This window comes from Ixodes scapularis, unplaced genomic scaffold, assembly GCF_016920785.2.
Source record: "Ixodes scapularis isolate PalLabHiFi unplaced genomic scaffold, ASM1692078v2 ptg001518l_1__unscaffolded, whole genome shotgun sequence".
Lineage (NCBI taxonomy): Eukaryota > Metazoa > Arthropoda > Arachnida > Ixodida > Ixodidae > Ixodes > Ixodes scapularis.
The window spans coordinates 244,287-265,446 of NW_024610158.1; the positions used below are offsets into that span (position 1 = coordinate 244,287).

Below are 21,160 nucleotides of genomic sequence, written 5' to 3' on the forward strand. Positions count from 1 at the left end.
AGATGGATGGCAACGAAAATGTTGCTTCGGTATGACAGCTTTCGGCAACAAAAACAGCAGCAACTTGTGTTGGACAACGTATGTTGCCCTTATCGCTGGCTGAGCGAATTTCAGGCCGGCAATACGACAACACAGATCGCTTTGATGGCAGAGCTATAGTTCCCTACCAATAATGTTTTACGAAAATAAAATTTGGAAAACGTTAATTAGCAATAATTAAGGCTGGTGTGCAGCTAAAATAATTTGATGAATGTTTTTACTGCGTAATACGGAAAGCGAGCGTCGAAATGATCACAGCTACGGTCGTGAACGTTCAGACTGGTGTTGAAGTTAGGACTGCCGAGAGACCAGCTCACATTACTGCTATTGAAATGCCTACTCATCCGCTGATAAAATATAATTAAAATAATCCGGGAAAGCAAAGATTAAAAAATCGAAGCATTAAAACGACCGCTGTGATAATGATTTTGATGCTTGGAACTTGGAAACAGCCGCTACCAGACACCTAATTGAATCGTTTAAAAAATTCCCAGAACGTATTGGGGAACGAAGCGATCACATAGCAGGCAGTAGATAATAGACAGCGTTGAGTTTTTATATTACCAATTGTTATGAAGGCCGATCGTGTCGGTGTCAGTTTTTAAGCACTGTCAGTTCAGCTCAACACCAAGCTACAAAAAATGCTTTGGGGTAATGGAAGTGCTAACTCAATTTTACGGTAGAAATAGGAACTGTATGAAAGAAAGAACCTGGACAGACACACTTCATACAATGGCGTAAATCCCGAACATATATCAGCGATCTCACTTTCCTCTGTCAGGGCTACCTGCTTTGTCAGCGAATAATGGACATTTTGACAAAATAAAGGGTGGAAAATACTCCCCACGTCAAATTTTCTAATCACAGTCACTGCTTGAAGTCGTCCCGCGGTAATTTCCGGCCCTTCGAATGCACTAGCACTTTGTGAAATCACATTTCCCGCGAAGCCACGCCGCACACGAACGACGGTAAACAATCAAGATGGCGGAGCGTCCCCGTGTTGTACCCGCCGTCAGCGCTGTTTGACACGGTGATCGGACAACAAATCGGCCAACACGGTTGCCGGGCGGCAGCAACATGCTGCCCGACTGTTGTTGCTACCGCGATGTGACAGGGTCGCCCAAAACACGATTTCCTCGCGTTGCCGGATAGAGTTGTCCAACTGTTTCCCCGGTGTGACAGGGCCTTTATAGTGATAGCAGTCAGTGCACATTTTACTAGTCTTACCGACGTCGCAGAAACGCAGAGGAGAAAAGCCGCGCTGTTTGCGTGGTTGATAACTTAAAACGGCCGACCGGACACTTCATATGCCGGTGTAGCTTCACGCCATTTGAAGTGTCCCGTTTGGACAGGCCTTCATGCGCTCGCGAACAGAAACGTACGGCGACCATGCTTTCGCACGAGCGTCCATCAACCACGTGCCCCAGTCGCCGTCGTCCTCTGCTCACCACAAACACGAAAACGATCGTCCAATTTTCGTGTTACCTGGCGCCAGGAGGACGTTTACGTAAATAGTTAATAACACATAAGAAAAAAAAATTGCTTTAGTACAGATGCACACAAGAGCACGAGCTCAAAAGCACTTATACGCCAGTTCTCCAGCACATTTCATCAATGACAAACAGGCAAACGGCAGACAAACATTCAACAATTATGGAAAGATTTACCCGGTTTCAAGGACCGAAATTTGGTAACTACTGTATATTTATCTTACTTGGAAAAAATTAGCTTTCCACCATAAAGCCCGTAATCAACAACAACTTGGAAAAAATCATATTCGTCGCACAGTTATCGATATGCTTCTAATGAAATAGTGAAAACGAAACCCTAAATTGCAAAACTGGTTTCAAGACTGTAGAGACCGGGACCAGACAGGGTCAGCTGGGCCGGATGGGCAAAGACCCACGGCAGTCTTTATTCACGGAATATATACAAACGTAACAGTGAGGCGGCGCCCTCTATGATAGTATGTTAGAATAGTGTTAGTCGTGTTAAGAGCGACACCTGACGGTAACAAACAACACTACATCCCCCCTTCCAGAAGGATGCCTACTAATATTACTAATACTCCTCACTCTCCTATTCCTCCTACAGGTAATGCATTCCCGGAGCAGGTCTGACACGGACTACAAACTGCTTCAGTAGATTAGCGGAACCCTTGACGCCACACTGACAGTACGGTCAGCCGCAAGAAGGCAATAACAATAAAAATATTAAAAAAGAATCATGAAACGTTCTCTTCTTTATGGCGTATAAACTGTCAACTAATACACACGTGAAAAATATTGCCAGCAACTTCTATAATGCGTGAAATGCATTATTGTTCTGTCACGTGACGTATATTTTCCCGCTGAATTTAGCTGAGAAACTGGACAGTTGTATAGGTCACGTGACGTCGATTACCCCCACTAAATTAAGCGGGGAAATGGTGTCTAGGTCTCAAGGCGTGAATGTTCCCGCCAAATTTAGCGGGTAACTGAATTGATGCTTTGGCCACAAGACGTGAATTCTCCCGCTAAATAATTTAGCGGGGAAACTGAGTGGACGTAAGGGTCACGCGCCGCCAATTTCCCTAAAGGTAACATGTGACGTCAGGCGACGCCAATTTCCCACCAAATTTAGCGGGAAATTGAACCGGTAACGTGACTTCAATTTTTACGCTAAATTTACCGGGGAAACTGAATAGTGTTTTAGGTCCCGTTACGTCATGTTACGTGACATCAATTTTTCTGCAAAATTTTGCGGGGAAACTGAATTCGTGTAAGGGACGCGTGATATCAATTTCCTCGCTAAACTTAGCGGGACATGCACGGACGGACAAAATTGTGGGATTGGGGAAGCGTCAAAAGGCATATCATGTTTTTTGTTTGTTTTGTTTTCATTTTGACAAGAGACGCGGAACACCGCAAATGAGAAACAAGAAGCTCGTATATCATCATGTCACTCAAATTGATACCCACAGGCCTGTGAGTGTCCAAAAGAAGGCAGCGACCTGCGTCAATTTCTTCTCTGGAAGCCGAATATTGTAAGAACTACTGCGCCTAGCATTTGCTATGAAGTTCCGACGAAAATAAACCGAAAGCAACGTAAAATGAACGTCGTCTGCTAACAAACCGAAAAAAAAAGAAGTGGATTGTCTGTTATGAATTGAGTGCCCCGACCAAGTGACATCGGACGCAAGCTGAAATTACGATCGTCCGCTATTTCGAAGCGATCGACGACAACCGCGTTTCCTTTCCACCATCTCAAGTTGTCTTCCTCCCGTACACAAGCTGATGTCAAATGGTGGATAAAGGAGTACTCGGGAGTCGGGACAAGCACATCAGATGTCAAGAAACCACTCTCGCCATCCACGCCTAGGCGAGAAGTTCTCGCCAAAGTACTGCCCGACCCTGAACACGTGAGCGGATCGAATATTTCTCATTGGTCAGAAAGCTGTGACGTCACGTGCTATCAGCAGCCGAGAAAACTCGCGCTCTCACGTCAACCAACATCGGACCCCAGAAATCAAGTAAAAATAAAACAAACATGTGTTTTCATTTTCGAGAAAGTTGCTAGTTCATAAAAAAAAAAAAAAAAAAAGTTATTTAGGCAGGGGTCACGAAGTTTTCGAAGAGACTCCTTGGTAATAAGGGTTAGTTACCCATCAAAAGTTAGCCCAGCATTTAAGATGAATAAAGGGAACATCGTAAATAAACGAGAACAAAGTTACACAAAGTACGAGAGCCATTGTGGTACATGTACGATAAAAACAAAACGATAAAGCACAATGAAAAGCGAAAAAACAAACATACAATTATAGTGCAAAATTAAAAAAAAAACTCGATATAAAACTTTTTTTCATTAAAAAAAAATAAATAAAAGAGCTGCTTATGTTTGCGTACTAGGCACATGCGTGCGAGGGATGGTAGTCTGGGATGGTGTTCAGAGCAGGACGGGTCTTCACAAAGCCTGCTGAGTTATATTGACTGCATCTATCCACAATCGTTTCAATCGTGCGGCGATAAACGTTCGTCGCGGGTCCTTGCAACAATAAAATATTGCTTCACGGATCACATTAATTTTATTTTTAAATATTAACCTATTTTCCGGACTGATATACATGTTTAAATTTTTTTTTCTTTTTTCGCGGAGCTGACTATCTACAGGTGCAACTTACTCGAGGATTATCTTTTTTTTTTATTATTTTTTTTTTTACAAGATTGTTTATTATGACGGGACTTTTCAGATTTTATGAATGACAGATTATGTTATGGATGATGCCTGAATGACACAAGCTTTTCTATGCGCAAAAAAAGCGGGCATTATTTTTAAAGGCGTGCCGTGCGTGAGACAAATGTGTTTTACAGAGATGCTCTTTTCTTCTTTACTTTTTTTTTTTTTTTGCATGAGGTTTTTCTTGCGGATTGTAACACCAACGCCTTGTTCACAAACAAACGCCCACACCAGGTGCGGGCTCTGCGAGCGTGCGGAAACCAGAGTCGTGTCAAGAGTTTTTGCGCATGCGCCAAGCCCACAACAGCGCCACCGCAACGGCATTACGTCATAATGGTACTTCTAAAATATTCAGAATTTACTGGTCTTTCAAAAAGGAGCAGGGGAAGCCGTAAGCAGCAGGCATTAAAATGCCATATTTAATGCTAAAAAAAAAAAGACAAAGTAGAATTTTGGGTTTTGCTGGGCACTTATAGGTCATGTTTCCGCAAAAATCTACGCGTTCATAAATGCCTCGTCAAGGCTCTTCGTTTGTCAACGGCCGAACAAGAAAAATCAGTTTCTTTACGCGTAAAAAAAAAAAAAAAAAAAAAAAAAAAAAGACGCAACAGTTTAGTTTTGTACGCACGTCGCACATGGAACAATCGTCGCGACTTGTTCGCTGGCGGTGTCAGTAACCGGACCTACCTGTAATACTGAATCACTAGCAATATATCGCAAACATGCATAAAAATGTCTTAAAAAGAAAAGGCGCCCGATAACGAAAATATACAGTCAGCACGCAGGGGAGCTGGTGGAAGATTAATATGGTGCATTTAATCCGAGACTGGGGCAGGAGGAGGAAGAAAACATTTCGACAGGGTAGAAAAAGAAACAGGGACAGGCAATATAACCTCCCTACTGAGTGCGCGGGCGAGCTGGTGGAACGACGGTGAGAGTGCAGGCGAGCTGGTGGTAGCTAATCATGTCGTATTACACCTGAGACTGCGGTGGAAGAAATCGGAAGAACTTTCAGTAGAAGGAACAGACACAGAGAACGTCTCAAACTCAAACGAGCTGAGTTTGAGACGTTCTCTGTGTCTGTTCCTTCTACTGAAAGTTCTTCCGATTTCTTCCACCGCAGTCTCAGGTGTAATACGACATGATTAGCTGGTGGAAGTTGACTTGGTGCATTTAACCCGAGACTAGGGCAGAGATAGAGAAGTTGTCTGTTCGTTTCTTTTTCCAACGCGTACTGTACAATTTTTTTTTATCCTCCTGCCTGCCTCTCATTAAATAAATCACAATGCCTAATAAACATGAAAAAATACTACCGCGTTGAGTATGAAATGCAAAAGGGAAATTATTATTATTACAGTTATCCCTATAATACATTCTCTTATTATTATCATAGTCTTTCTCTTATATTCACGGCGCGCACATCGGACTCCATTGTACTCGGTGTGCAATATTGTCAATGCTTTTGTTTTGCTGTTTTTGAGTTAGTGCTTGCCAGTTTCGGTGCACCAGCACCAAGACCGTATGGTTGTTCCTGGGCAGCCACTAAAATTGATTCTTGATCACTAGACGCGGCATCGCGGGCCTCTACGGTATCGGCTGTTGCTTTTCTACGGTGCCGCGGCTCTCCTGAACCAATAAATATTATTAAAATAATTATTACAATTATTATTACCGTACATTCTGGAGTATAGTCCTCCCCGCGGACTATACATGCGTGAAGGCTGAAATTTTACTCAGTTTCTTACAGAGCGCAGCTCTTAGGCGCCCGTTTCCGGCTTGAGCGGCGTCGCCGTAACAGCGACGTACATTATAGGACGTTTCCCATGATGACGTCACACGTGACGTCACAAGGATCACCAGTGACGTCATAGATAACGTCACGTGTGACGTCACAAGAATCACCAGTGACGTCATAGATGACGCCACCGCGAGTTGCATTATGGGCAAATTTCCCCGCTAAATTTAGCGGGAAATTTCTCCGCCAAATGGGAGGGGAGCAGGAGAGGAGGAGGGGAGGTTACGGAGGAGGAGGAGGGGCATACTCTCCTCTCCGTACCTTTTCCTCCTCCTCCTCCTCAAGAGCTGTGCTCTAATTCGGCCTTACAGGGGATCGTAAACGTCTTCCATTTTTTACAAGATTGCTCATTGTGACGAGAAGTGGCGTATTTTGCGCATGACAGCGTACGTTAATGATGATTGATGTACGACACAAACTGCTTTGTGTGCTAATAAAGCAGGCACTTGCCAAGGCGTGTCTACACCGGGTGTGGCCTATAGTCGGGAAAACACGGTACAATAAAAAACCCACATACATATAGCATTACATGATCATGATTTTTATCATTTCGAGTATGTCCACTGGTATGGTGACCAGGTTTAGGCCGGTTACAGTCCCGTTTTAGAGCTGCATTTATGACGTCCCGTCAATCCTTTTTTTTTTCCTCAATGAAGCCTCACGTCCCGTTTTCGTCGGAACGTGCGTGCATAGTTGCGAAAGGAGTGCTAAGCGAGTGGAAGAAACCTAAAAACAGGTAATACATTTTATAAAAATAAACATACTGTGAATTCAAACGTTAGAGGAAATTTATAGCTCTTTCTGTAGTTCCATCTGTAAATACGTTCTTGGCACAGACGTTTGTTTGGGGCACTTTTCCATATTACTATATTTGGCATGCTTCGGTTTTGTTCAAGAAACGAGGAAAGGGGCTAAACGAAAGACCTCAGAAAAGTGAGCATAAGAACAGTGAACTAAATAGTAGCAAAGCTTGCTTGATCTTTCGCACTTCGCTCTCCTCTCCTCCTCCTCCTTCCTCCCGATTATTCTGTTATCTAGGCTGTAGATTACGGATCCCCTATTCATTGGACAAATCATGTAATCCTTCTCTTTACTGTTTTCAATAGAGAAATAGAACCTGGGGGAGAGCGTCTGACTAAAGCATACGCAATCTAAGCTTTGTGTACGTTCACCCTGACTTGCGGGGAGCGGACTGCGGTGAAGCTTGATTGCAGGGACATCAGGCTGATAACCGGAGCCCGTAGTGCGATGGGCTTATTGATAAGGCTGCGATATCAAGGCCACGCGCCGGGGACTGTGTCACAAAAGCTGCGAACGATAGCCTCGCGCAAAGCTAATGGCCGAAAATAGCCCAAAATTTCTCGCTTCATTTCGGTTGTTCGTCAATGAATGTAGAGAGACCATCTCGAGAAAACGCGTATAGTTGATTAACCTGTATCACGTAAAGAGAGAAATTCGCCAATAAATGTAGAGAAACCATCTCGAGAAAACGTGTACAGTTGATTACCCTGATCACGTAAAGAGAGAAACACACACACACACACACAAACACGCAGACAGACAGACAGAAGCAGAAGCGTTGAAATGATGTTCGGACGAATGTTAGACAGATGTTACCACACACCTGCTCGTGCGCGGTGGGGTCAAGCGCATTAGAGCATTATTCAATTAAGTACACTTCACACTTCTCGTACGAGGTAGCTCACGTGTCGCCAGGTGCCTACTGCAGACGAATTCTCAGTTTTCAGCAATTCCCCAGAGGTGAAATAACAAATAAATAAACTCGCGCGTGAGACGTGGGTTCATCGCATGTACACAAATTGCCTCGGGCAACCAAAACTCCTACGTAAAAGTGGTTCTGTTCCAGACAAAATGCTCTGTAAAAAGATTCCAACAATAAAAAGCTAATTGGTAAAAAAAATATATATATATATATTAAAATCTACCGAAAGCTTAAAGGACTAAGAGGTCAAAGAAAGTAAAATCCTAAAGCCTGATAGCCAACCGTAACTACGTCAGAAAGTAAATTTATGAACAAAAATTGAATCTAACCAGTTAAATTGGACTTGGAGTTCGCAGTAGAATGTTATCCAGATTGCGAAAATCCCAGATTAACTTCAAACATCTTGCGATATGGTGCATTTTCCAAAACCCAATATCTTGGAAGTGGTCGTAGTATGTCACCGAATGCCAGAGCAACAAGCATTGCAGCCATCAATGTATGCAAGGAAGATGAATTGGCCAAAACATGCTAAAGAGCGATAATTCAAGAAATGTATTTGCCCTGTTTTAACCAATCGTGTGTTTGCCTAATAGTAGGTGCTTATTGTAATTTTCAGACAGGAGCCATAAAATGTCTTTGGGGGGGGGGGGGGCTTCTTTCTGGGATGCAGAATCAAAATCTTCGAATCCTACTTCAAAACTCCTAAACACATTTTCTCCAGGTTGATCTGTTTTTCAGCACAGCAATGCAAATAGTTTCAAGCATGGCCTTGGCAGCAACAACATGATCAGTTCACAGACCAGGAAGGAGTGCAATACAGGCAATGAGGGTTTATACAGGCATCCATAAAAATATTCTGAGCTAGAAGGTGTGCATTGTGCATTTAGCATTCGTCTTGGATGCTTTTAACAAGTTCTAATGCATAATGCTCCCATGTCTGAAAAAAACAAAAACAATGTGGCACATGGGTGTGAATGAAAGTGCCGTTGCCTCTCCCTTGAGGTGGCAGAGAAGTCTGGAGGTCACTTCCGACATACAAGCTACATTTAATTTTCTTTTAATAAAGAAAACAACTTTAAATTATTGCTTCTACATTTATTTTAAAGGCTCACCAAGAGGCGACAGTGTCATGCACATCATAATCACAAAATAAATGGGCCTCTCCTAGCTGTGATATGAGGGTTTGTGTTGTATGTGATAACCAGCATTAGCAGTAATGTGTTACAAGGAATTGTTACATTTTCGAAAAGGCGACTGGTAACATACTTACATTACCATTTCTAAGCAAAGTTCAAGATCAAGCTACTTGCCACATATCTTAAATGGATGCTAATGCATTAAATTGTTTTCAACTAATTTGTAATCTCACTAACCTCACTGTTTGTGCATCATTACCAAGGCACCAGCTGTTAATGAGCACAGAAAATAAATGAACAAACGAAAGAATAGTCCTGGAAACTCGCAAAGGATGACAGAGTTGCTTGGCATATGGCATTAACAAAGGAAGTACTATGCCGAGTTTAGGGAAGCATTGCACACTCTTGGCCATGCTGCTAGGAACTGGGACGTTCAGTAAGTCAATTCTGAAACCCCTACACTCTTTCCTAAGACGACTACACCACTCCTGGCAGAGCAGAAATGCCGTTAAGTACCACCTTATGTATGTTAAAATTTTGGCACAAAAGTGTTCAAATGGAATTACAAGAAAAAAGAAGAAAAAAAAAACAGATTTTTGTGTGTGCATATTATTGATTGAACTATGACGCGTTTGCATATATGCAATGTGAAAATATGCTGGTAATAGCATTTTTTCACAAATAAAAAAGCAATGACGAAGTTCTGCATCACGTTTCTTGTAAGGCAACATATTTCATTACTTTTTTTGTGATGCTTACAACACTGGTGGTTATGGGCACCTTTTACAGGTGACCACCTGGGGGTATTGCACATGCTGACAAGCGCAAGTTATTTATTCAAGATAGAACAAAAGAAATTCAGTTGCTACCGTATAAACATATATATTTTTTCGCATCTGTTCAATAAGGGGAGCTGCACCCGCATGGATAAAGCCTCAGGACACAATGATCGGTTGCATGGAATGAGTTCTCAGTAAAAGAATACAAAAGTATGTGCATTGGCAAGCTTATAAACAATTTTCATCACAAAACCCACAGGTGGTTGCCACAACAAGGCTTGAGAATGGGCTAGTTGGTTTTGTGTGGTAACATGTGCCCAAACATTGCAGCACAATTTGATCAACCACAGTACCCAATAAAAAAAAAAAGTGGGAATGAATAAAAACATAAACAAAATTTGGAAATTTACGCCTCGGGCAACTAATGAAGGGCATCCTGAAGGGACTCAGAATAATCAACCTTTTGCAAAATTACCGAGGCACCAAAAAAACGCTAGAATGTACAGGGTGCGGCCATAAGGACCAAACACATTTAGCACGCCCTGCGAAATTCGCGTTCTAAACTCGCATACCTGAAATTGGGCACACGAGCATAATTTCACAAGATTTATGCCCATTTTTTTTCGTTTTTCAGAGCTCAACTCGGAGGTAGAGAAATATTAAAAATAAAGCAAACACGGAGTTCTTTTATTATTTGTTTTTGTGTTGCCGGCACAGCGCCGTTTCAAGCGAGGCTGTACATTCCGTCACTGACGACATCGCAAGAAAGAGCCAGAAGCAAATTGTGTTGTTTTGAAGGCCAATGCAACCAATTTATTAATCGACTGAAGGTAACGATTAATCGGGTAAAAATTTTCAATCGACGCCCAGCCCTAGAAGTAACTCAAGAAGTAAAAGATAAACCCTAGATTTTATCAAAATGTAACACATTCAAAGAATGAAGCTGAAAACTGTCCATAAATTGTGTGGAACTAAAACAATGAGCCTGTTATGGGCTATGCGGGTAATGTGGATAACACACTTTGGGACATATGAATCCCTAGCGTGACAGCTGTCCAAGGAGCAGTGCATCATTGAGCATGTCTGATGAAAGGCAACATCTCCGAGACCATCAAATAAAATTGGAGCAGGGAACACTTGTCCCACACAGACAATGGTCACAGGTACCCGCAATAGTACTGGGGTGATGTTGAGAGTTCTGGATTACATTTGTTTTTGTCCTGGAAGTGTCTCTTTTGACCATGACTTCATTGGTCAAGGTCCGCCTTTACCTATGGACGAAGCATGCACCCTTTTTCTAAAGGCAGGTGACAATGAACATTCCAATGTCTCTAAATGAAAGTGGGTACATAAGTCTTTCCTGTTAAAAACAGGGGACAGTTCTCATATGCAAAAGACTGAAACCTCTTTTCTGTCATTCAGCTAAGTTGCCAAGACCAGTATCTAGAAACACAAAACTTGTTAAAACATATATATATATTGTTACACGGTTTTTCGCAATGTATTCTCCAGACAATATGAGCTGTAACAGTCCTTCATGCTTTTTCTGGCGTATCTACCAGTTTTCGAGAGAGTTGTAGTTCGAACTAGGGATGAAATGTTAGGTTGAGGTCCCATACTTCATACTACTTAACAAATTGAGAGGTAATCATGCCTTCGGGAACCGCAGACACAGAAAAAGGCAGAATTGGGCGTTTTAGATCAAATTGTCTTGGAATACACTCCAGAAGACCCATTTTTTCCCCTGAAGTGAAAACCCCATAGACCATTAACTAAATTTACTAAATAAAAAAAAAAAAATATATTGGTTTGATTTTGCTTTGCAAAGAAATAAGGCTTTTTCGCTTTTCATATTGGTTTGACACCCTGCTGAAAATCGAAGAAATTCCGAAACACAAAGGTAGCTGCGACGCTCCAACACAGTCGTCTTCAATGACGCTTCCCTGCAGACGACCACGGAGAACCGGGACACCCTGCATACACTTGTGTTTTCCCTGGCACCCGTACGTTAAAGATTGCGTCCCGTTGAGACAGTCTGAAGGGGCAACCAATTAAACGCTTGGATTGCGTTACAACCGCAACACTAAGCTTCGAAAGTCAACGTGGCGTAAAAAGATCAAAGACCCGAGTCCAAACCACCAGAAACAAGCCACATAAACTGGCCCGATTCAAAGTGACGAGAACAACGCGGCGATTGATAACAGGCCGAAGGTGCAAGTGCGCCACAATAAACCCTTTCAAAGGTGCATTATCCGAAGACGAAATTGGTTGGACACACACTTCGAGCCTGTGTGTTGGACACGAGGGCAGTGTTGGCGTTCGGCTTGTACAGAGAATGAGTGCTGAGTCAGCGTTCGACTAGGACTTGCATTTAATCGCACGCTCCGCACCAGGGCAATGGCGGCCACCAACGCTGCTCCATGAACTTTTCAAAAGGATTCATTCAAACTCGAGAAGGACGATAGAGACCGCAAACAAACTCAAGCGGTGCAGCACACACCGGAGCGTTCCCAGAGCCAAGCATTGATGCTCATCAAAACCTTTACGACCACCTCCAAATGCAAGAGGCGAGACTCCAATGGGAGACGTTATTCGACGTTTGCAGGTGCGACTCAAAGGAGGTAAGAACCTCGCGTAACCCGAACAAAATGCCTCGTCGCGCGAAAACTTTCTGCATTCAACCGGCTGCCACAGTTCCCCCTCTGTTCGTTCAATCCATGACCATCGACCACAGGTGTTCTGCAATAGACAACTACCTCCTGCAACTCCGGGGCGATATTACCCATTCAGTATGCTGGAGGTGGATTTTTCGTGCATTCAACGTGAATTTGATCCCCAGTCGATCGAAGCTGCATTCCTGCAAAAATTAAAGAATGCCACTAAACCGGCACAAGGAACCTCTGAAACGACGAAGGAGCAAAAAGCGTTGCTTTCGTAACTTTGCCCAGAAACTAATGGGGCCGGCCAACACTTTGGTCACCCTCTGTTGTAAGAGAGATTGTGTCAAAGGCAATGACTGCTACGGTTCTACACCTAAAAGCAAGGACAAGAGGGAGGCAGATATAAACCATTCCTTTGGTACCTTTTCTTTCTTTTTTTAATGCAAAAAAACAGTGATGTAGAACTACAACAACTTGGTCCAATCGACCCTCTTAAGACGGAAAACATTATAGTTGAGACCACTATCAAGCATGTTGAGTTGCATTTGGGCCTGGCGTTTTGGGTCATGAGGATCGAAAGGGTTATGTGCTTCTTCAGCGTCTGCAAGGTGTGTCCCGATGAGTGTGGAAAATGGCTCCCAAAAATGCATTCGTAGCCAGTGCATGACATTCCAAGGTACAGACAAATGTCACAGTACATGACAAGATAAGAACAGAGAGGAACTCTTGTAAGCTTTTTTTTGTCTTGTTCTAGGACTCCCTCGAAAACTCCATTGAATGACTGAACTTGTTTAAAAATGGTACTACTAATATGAGACTACGAGCTTCTTGTGTTGACTGAAACTGGTCACTGTAGCTTGCTATTTTGTCAGCACACTTCTCAAATGCTAAAACCGTGCCTCCGCTATCCCAAGTTTGTTCGATGCGCATATTACGGCGTATGAAGACGAGTATATACTTTTAAAAGACTGGCCGCTGTACCTTCCTCTCTTTCCACGCTCAGTAAACGTAACACGCACCATATTCGGAACATGCTGAGTTCCAATAAAGGTAAAAGTAGCTTCCATGCACATTCTACTACGAGTAGTAAGCAGATGTTAACAAACCAGAAACGATTTTGTTGGGCACGGCATCTGTGTCTGTCACCCGAAAGTCAAGGAGACGCTTCGTTTCCAACTTGTGTGAAGGTGATCACAGGATCATACCATTTAGCTGTCCATGAGGCCAAAGAAACTCAAATGCCATGCAAGGTCTACGGCCAGTTACCGAATCATTCTGAACAAAATAAAGGCAAGAGTGAAGTGCACATTAAGGGGCGGAAATATATGCACGATGGCGAGTTGGATGACCTTAAAAATTGCAATAACATCTCGAAATATGGTGCCAATGTCCTGTAAGTTGGCAGCCCTCTTACCGATACTTTAAAGTGTTCAACAAGTTGTAGCATAGCACAGACAACCAGCATGACGCAGTGAAAAAGTGGCCACCCCATTTGAGTCCAGCACCAAAGACCAGCGCTTTGTCACCTGTTTCTTAAGTAGCGAAAACTATTCATATTCATTACTGAATGAAGTTGCCCTACGGTGATGCCTGCCTGTCACTCCAACAAGTGTTTTTGAGCGGACTAGAAGGTTTCAAAATGGCAAGAAGTCTGCGAGAGACTCTCCTCGACTGGTTCGGGCATATCAAGTGGTGACAGCAGAGCCTATTGCAGCAGTTGAAGACATCATAATGAAAAATGGTAGAATGATGATGGACGAAACGGCTGCATTGTCGTGCACTCATGGGTCCCACCGTAATCGACTGACAGATTTTTGGAGCAATCAAGAAAGAAATGGGAAACTATTTGCAGTTTGATGAAGAAGTACAACAGGCGATGCATGAGTAACTTTGCATGCAACAAATTTTTTTTTTCTTTTTGTACAAGAATTTTTGCATTTGCTAAGAGCTAGAAGACCTACATTGAGCAGAATAGGGACTACGTTGAAAAATAATACACATCTGTACCGCTTTTGTTTGATAAATTTAGAGCAGAAAAGCGTTTTATGTTGTCATTTGACTCACCCTCATATGTTTGGTCACTCTGCATGGAAAGGAAGCTTCTTTCCATCACAGCTATCTTGTGGCTTTTGGAAGGATGGAAGCAACTAACCGACAAATATTGCTAAGTCACTGCCAGCCTTGGAGCTACCCCAGAGGGTGAAGGCAAGACAACAGACAGAACTGCAAACTGCAAGCCATTGAGCCTCAACGTCTATGAGAGTCATAATCCACCAAGATCATCGCCCGTTGGCAGGAGCGTCTCATTTCGACAAATGAAAGGCTGAAGATTGTTTTGTATTTCGTAAGCAACTTCACATGTCTTACATCTTCACAGGGCAATCTGTGAAGAATGCAAGCTGTTGAAAAATGGCGATCAGCACACTGGAATAGGTTCCGCTCGTAGTTCGCCAACTTAAAATTCTCACATTTTCAAAGTGTAGATCCACTGTCGGAGTCTCTCGGAAGGGTGCAACTTATTCGTCGATACTGTTTTACCATAAGAGGGAGCAAAGCTGCCACATGAAAATTGTCTCAACCAATGCTTTAACTTTACGAGCCCATGTACATATCAGGCGCTTTTAAAGTCTCGTACACACCTTTGTAGCTTGTTCAATTGCACTTACGATGAAACAAAATATAGGGTCCGATCAATATTGGTTGCGTTCACGAGGTCATGATGCTGCTTGGGATCAAACGAATCAAAGTATCTCGTCCTGCCATCACAAAAAAAAAAAAAAAAAAGAAGAAAAATGCTTTGCACACACAACCTCACAATGAACTCATCGTGGCACAAGATCGAAGCTGCCCACCAGTTTGAAAATTCCGTACTCCTGACACAACATGCAAAGTGGAGTCTAGTCTCTACAGGGTAAAGACTATTCTGAGCCCAGTACAGATATAATACAAGCACGAAACCGTCAGGAAACGAAAGATGATGGACAGGTCATTGAATGCACGAATATCTGTAGCACATAGCGTTAAAAAAAAAAAAAAATTCTGAGAACACACAGTACGCATCGATTATCACTTGAATCACGTCACCAAACTTTTATGGCTCAGGAAAAGGTCAATTTAACGGTCGCGGTTAATTAAGCAACAGCACGTCAAAGGCAAGCATTCGACCGCCTGCAAATATGGCTATTCAGCGAAAGCCATCGTGCAGTAATGGACGAGCTCATATAGACAAACAAAACATCGACCCTGCTCGTTCACACAACATACGCAGCGTTGTCGCAAGCTTAACAACCTTTAGCTGCACCCCTCGATCACAAACAAGTTCGTTTGTCGCCGGTTTGTGACGACTAGGTGCACGAAAAGTAACCAACAAACGTGTATTCGCCGCGTCCACAAACAAACAGTGTTGGAGCAAGTCGCACACACGGTCGCGACATCGGAAAGGGCTACCGTTCGCCTTCGACAAAACCGCACGGGATCTGCATAACGGGTAGGAAACGACTAGGTTTGCGGCAAATTCCACCACGTAGTGGATTCGGGTAGCTCGGCGAACCGACAACACGTCATCGAACTCGGACAGTACCCTAGGCACCCGACATCTGTCGCAGACGGCAACATGTTTACGAAGACTTCGGTTCGATCGTTTCGACCACGAGGAATATTAATTGCCGTCGGGTCGGCGACAAGTATGTCAGGGTCACCCGACACGGGGACTCCCGTCACCGCAGTCGCGGCGGCAGGTAGTGGGCCAGAACGCCGCGCGTCCGAACACACAGTCGGCAGAACTGCATCGCGACGCAGGGCCGAAACTGAGACGTAGATTGCAAAGGGCAGCGTGCTGGCGGTGTGACCAGCAGCAAAGCCGTTCGCGTGTCGGCAGCGCGGCGCTGGCCCGAACGGCCCGACGTACGCGACTGTCCCAGACACCGTGCACGACGTTATTAGCCACATATCGAGACGACGAAGAAAACAAGGTCACACGTCGTCCACCACGGCGCCGAGCCCCGCGCGAGCGAGCGCACGCCGGACCCGACGACGGCAGCGGCGCGAATAGGGCGAGATCGAGCGCGCGGGCCGAGCGCGTCGTGCCGGCGAGTAGGGACCCGTCAGTCGGCGGGCCGGAATCGCATTGAACGGCGTTAGGCTTAGCTTCCCGTGCGGAGCTGCCGGGGAGGAGCGCTAGTTGTAAAACCCGCCACCGGCGACCGCGGTAGAGAGAGCGCATGGGTCGTGACGTCTCAGCGAGCTCCGGCGAAGACGGACGGCACAAGCCGATGCCCCGGCGGCGGCGGCTCGGCGAGCGTGCACTCGGAGGCCGTCGCCGACCGATTCGCCGCCTCGTCCAGGCCGGGCCCGCGGCACGACACGCTCGCCCGTACTCGAGAAGAGGCCCCCGCCGGTGCGCTCGCAGCGTGGAAACGGGGCTAGGCCTAACGCTCGTTCCCAACTACCGTGTTGTCCCGGCCGCTGGTTACAAGGAACGTCTGCGTTTCGGCCCCAGACACCAGCGACTTTTCGCGGACTGCCAGCGGCACTGAACACACTGCGGCTTTCAAGGGAGGCAATGAAACGTGTGAGGCTTACATTGTTGTCCTCGTCTAATGCTTTCAATAACTTATCCTTAATTTCGTAGGGCGAGCACTGCATCAGGCCGTAAAACAAAACTCCGCCACGACCCCAGCAGGCCAACTCCGTGACCGTCACACAGCCACTGACACAGTATGGCGGACATACGGGGCGCGAGGCACGACGGGATCGCTCGGGAACTTTGCCGGGCGTGACGTCATGGCTTCCGGACGTTGCCGAGTTCGGCCGACCAAGCTAGTCGACATCGACGCACTTTCAAAGCACCGAGACCGCCTCAGAATGGAACGTAGGAAGAACCGACTCGTGTGCCTGTGAAAACAAGAGGCACTGTGACCCTGGCAATAAAATAAGCGCGGAGAAAAAGAATGGAAACAGCCCCCAAAAAATATTTATTGGGGGGGAAGTGACGGATAGCGTACTTACAACAAGGTACATTCAAGAACGTTTCATGAACTACACGTTCAACACGTACGCTGCTTTAAAGTTCTCCAAAACAAAAGCTTTCACACAGCTGTCTACGATAGTAGCAAATTTATCACCCGAGACAACCCGCGAACATAAATACACAAACCGAGAGAACGTTGCCTGGCGAGTTAGATACTATGGCCACCTAGGGAATGTTCTGCGAACCACAAATGAGTGCCATCTGGTGCATGCTGAAGCAACTGTAATGTGTCAAAAAAATGTCGAAGCTATGATTTTATTTTACTGCGGCACATCAGCATGCCACTAGATTCCATCGTAGTTGGTACTAGAGCACTATATAGCTCCTACGGAGCAGAGTAACGCAATCCTTTGAACCCCGTGTTTTTCCGACAACATGGCTGACAGAGCGGCTTGGCGCGAGTCACGTGGTACTCAGGGTTCCAGGAGGCGGCCCGCCCTATGGGAGAATACATGGAGATAATAATAATAATAATAATTTTATTTGCACATACTAGAATGGGCACATGTGGTGGTGTGCGGGGCTAGGCAGATAGGTGAAAAACCCTTACGCAGAGCGCCTGCCAGCCCGCCACCACATGTGAAAAAACATAACAGACATATATATGTACAGAATATACACAATACAGAAAGTACATGCAAAGGAAAGAAAAGAAGGTGGGAAACAAGTAAGGCATTATGACGAGGATGCCAGCTGCATCCCATACATCCTGGCCAGCTCTCGCGACTCTGCCCCGTTTGACGGCAGGGGGCTGCGCACACAAAGGGGAAGTTTCAAAAAGTCTCTTATAGCAGCAGGGACACAACACGGCTGATTAAAAAATGAACGGCGAGTTTACACTTTTCAAAACTAGTCTGTCGTGAAGTTAGTAAAGCACTAAACACTTTATCAAAGTTTTAACAATATCGGATGCGTGTGCAAATTTTGAGAAGGCAATTTCCAAGGCAATGGCGTTTGAAGCAGACGATTTTTGCTCGCAGCGGAGATGGGCTTTTTGGGTTGGCCGGAGCGGGTCACGTGAATGATGTGACGTCGCCGTGTCGTCTGCGGCATGATGCCGCTCAGGCAAATTTTTAAAATAAGTCAGGTCCTTGCGGGGCACAAAACTTAGCGCAAATTATTCTAAAATGTTCAATTATTATGTCAAAAATCATTGGGATTCCGTACATTCCCACAACACTGAAGAAACAACGATTTTCTCACGTTCTCCATGCATTTCTGACCGCAGTTGGAACATCCGGGCGTTCGCCGCTAGTCGCCGAGAGGCGGCGTTCTAGATTGCGCTACTCTGCTCCGAAGGAGCTATATAGTGCTCTAGTTGGTACCAGAAATTGTTTATTTGTCTTTACGCCAGTTACTGTTCACATTACTGCGAACGCTAAGGTTTCTGGTGAGTAACGTTTCTTTGTATGACTGACAGGGCCCTGTCCGCCCTGTCACATTGCCGTACAAACTGTCTGAAGGGTCTGAAGACACCCCGTTGCTCTGGGGCAGGGGGCGCGAGCGCATCCGCAAGACGCGACCATGTTATGATAGCTGAACCATCCAGGTGGCTCTGCAACATTAGATTTTGCACGTGCCACGTTCGAATGCAAGCATCTGAAGATGCGCGATAACAGAACCTTTAAAAAAATAAAAAAAAATAAAAAATAAAGAGAGAATTATGCAGCTCGCGCCCGCAGCGTCCCATTAAACATTTTTTTCATCTGTGCCTTCGGACAATCACATCTCAGAAAGGGAGGACGACGAGGAGGTGCCGCTCTCGACAAGTACACCCTAAATTCCTTTTTTTTTCTCCCAAATTTAACAGTGCGTGGTGATGCGGCCTACAGCCGCACCACCACACATTGTTCATCCAGACCTAGAAGACGTCCCGCAGACGTGATTCTCGGGTCGGAATTCTATTTGGGGAAGGGGGGGGGGGGGGGGGGGTCGGGGGTCGGGGGTCGGGGTCCATCGCTCTCCCTTCGGCCATTGGAGGAACGCACAGCGAGAAGGTGCATATTGGCCGATATGAACGTCATGTTCATAATGTTGTGGTCCCGCTCTTTTGGAAGCAGTAGACGATCATGGCCTTTCTCGCTCGTTGTTGATAATGGGACGGCTCGTGGCAGTAATCCGATCAGCGTACCCTGAGTGATATGCCTGATTGTGGCGTATACGCGACGTACCATGACGGCCACACACAGGACGGCGGCGAGTCTGGTGGCAAAAGCAACACCCGCCGTGCGTGCTTTAAGCGGCGGCTCGCGAGGACGGCCGGCTCCGATAGGAGCCTAAGGAAATCTCCGAGCTGTGGTACGCGTGAAACATTGGCGCAATCTTCCCAATTTTTCCTTCGTAACCGCCCGGCCTTTAATCCAGCAAGATGTCTGCTGCTATGGTGTATCGAAGTGTTGTCGTTAAAACCATTTGAACCGGGCGGCGGTTCGCGCCACTTAGCCAGAAAGTGCAGAAAGCCACATCTGCGAATGCGTGGCGCCATCTGTTAGTAGCAGCATCAACCACTAAGTTTGTTTGGTTTGTTTACATCTCATATCTGTGTTCTGCGTTTTACCGGGCATAAGAATATCCCGGTCTTCATTTCTTGCATTTTGCTTCGGACACGCACACCGTCGAAATTTGAGCATGATAAACAATTTAAAGCGGGCGGCGGCTCGCGTGAACTCGCATGAAAACACCGCTTAGGAAAGTTTAGTCAAAATGCCCTTGTTATCCAAGGAGTTTGTGTTACCCTGTTATCTTACAGATGGGTTGCTTCCCTTCATACTGACCAGGGTTCAAGAGGAGGCAATCGGAGCGATTTGAGCGAAATATGCGGTTTCGTACATTCATGTAAAGAGGTTTGTGGTGTCACAAGGCACTGATCTCACCTAACACAGTGGCTTCTTTGTATATAGGGCGGACCTAGTGACAAGTTCAATGACATCGCTTTCATTAAGCAATATCCCTTTAAAAAAAAACCAACGAACCAACAAAAATACTTTTAAAATAACTTTACAACTATATAAGATTTCTTTAATTCCATAAGAACTGTCTGGGGGTGTAGCTCAGATGGTAGAGCGCTCGCTTAGCATGCGAGAGGTACGGGGATCGATACCCCGCACCTCCAAAGACGTTTTTGCATATTTTTAAAATGTTTGTTTGGTTTTTGTAATTTGCAATAATTTCTTTAATTCCTCTCTTTTCTTTCGTTTAGTTAGGGAAGTATTTTTATATATTTATTTATATGACCCTGTGCTTGAAGCGCCACTGGGGTCATAACACGGAAGGCATCACCGAAGACAGAGTAAAGAAATACGCCACTTGTTGCTTCAAAATAAAAGTAACCCCCCTAGTCCCTACATAACCTATTATCTAGTACATTTCAAAATATCTGTTACAAAATTGTTACAAACGAAAATGTTGACGAAAATGGGCAAAGTATCGCAAGCTTTTTTTTGTTTTACCTATACAATATATCTTAAATCTTGATCCCTCTGAATATCTCAAAATGAGCTGTTGTTATCTTCTAGAACTATTATTTTATATGTAGAAAAAAATTAAAAAACCTTGCAAGTTTCAAAACATGAGAAACAAAATCTTGCAAGGTCGCAACTAATTTTCTCATGAACTATTTTTTAAATCTTTTTCACTTTTAATGTTGGGCTAGGTATTATAACGTTTTTCATGCATATATGAATGAAAATCTAATATTATGTTTTTATGTCGTTTAAGCATAATTTTACGTATGTGCCCTGTTGTCGGTATTTTGTCCTCAATATGATTAAAATTCCTAATTTAA

The 21,160-nt window shown here is 44.6% G+C and overlaps 1 protein-coding gene and 1 non-coding gene across 2 annotated transcripts in view; one reads left to right on the forward strand and one right to left on the reverse strand.

Annotated features, from left to right (window-relative positions):
• LOC8034532 (mediator of RNA polymerase II transcription subunit 26) overlaps positions 1 to 17,083 on the reverse strand; it is a 53,136-nt gene extending 36,053 nt beyond the window's left edge. The window contains exon 1 of the mRNA XM_002409777.5: positions 16,929 to 17,083. Coding sequence (XP_002409821.2) covers positions 16,929 to 16,991 — 63 coding nt within the window. The 5' untranslated portion in view covers positions 16,992 to 17,083. The remainder of the gene's footprint in view (positions 1 to 16,928) is intronic.
• Positions 17,084 to 20,415: 3,332 nt separating this feature from the next.
• Positions 20,416 to 20,488, forward strand: Trnaa-agc. Its single transcript has one exon. It is a non-coding gene; the product is annotated as a tRNA-Ala (tRNA).
• The last annotated feature ends 672 nt before the right edge of the window (positions 20,489 to 21,160 follow it).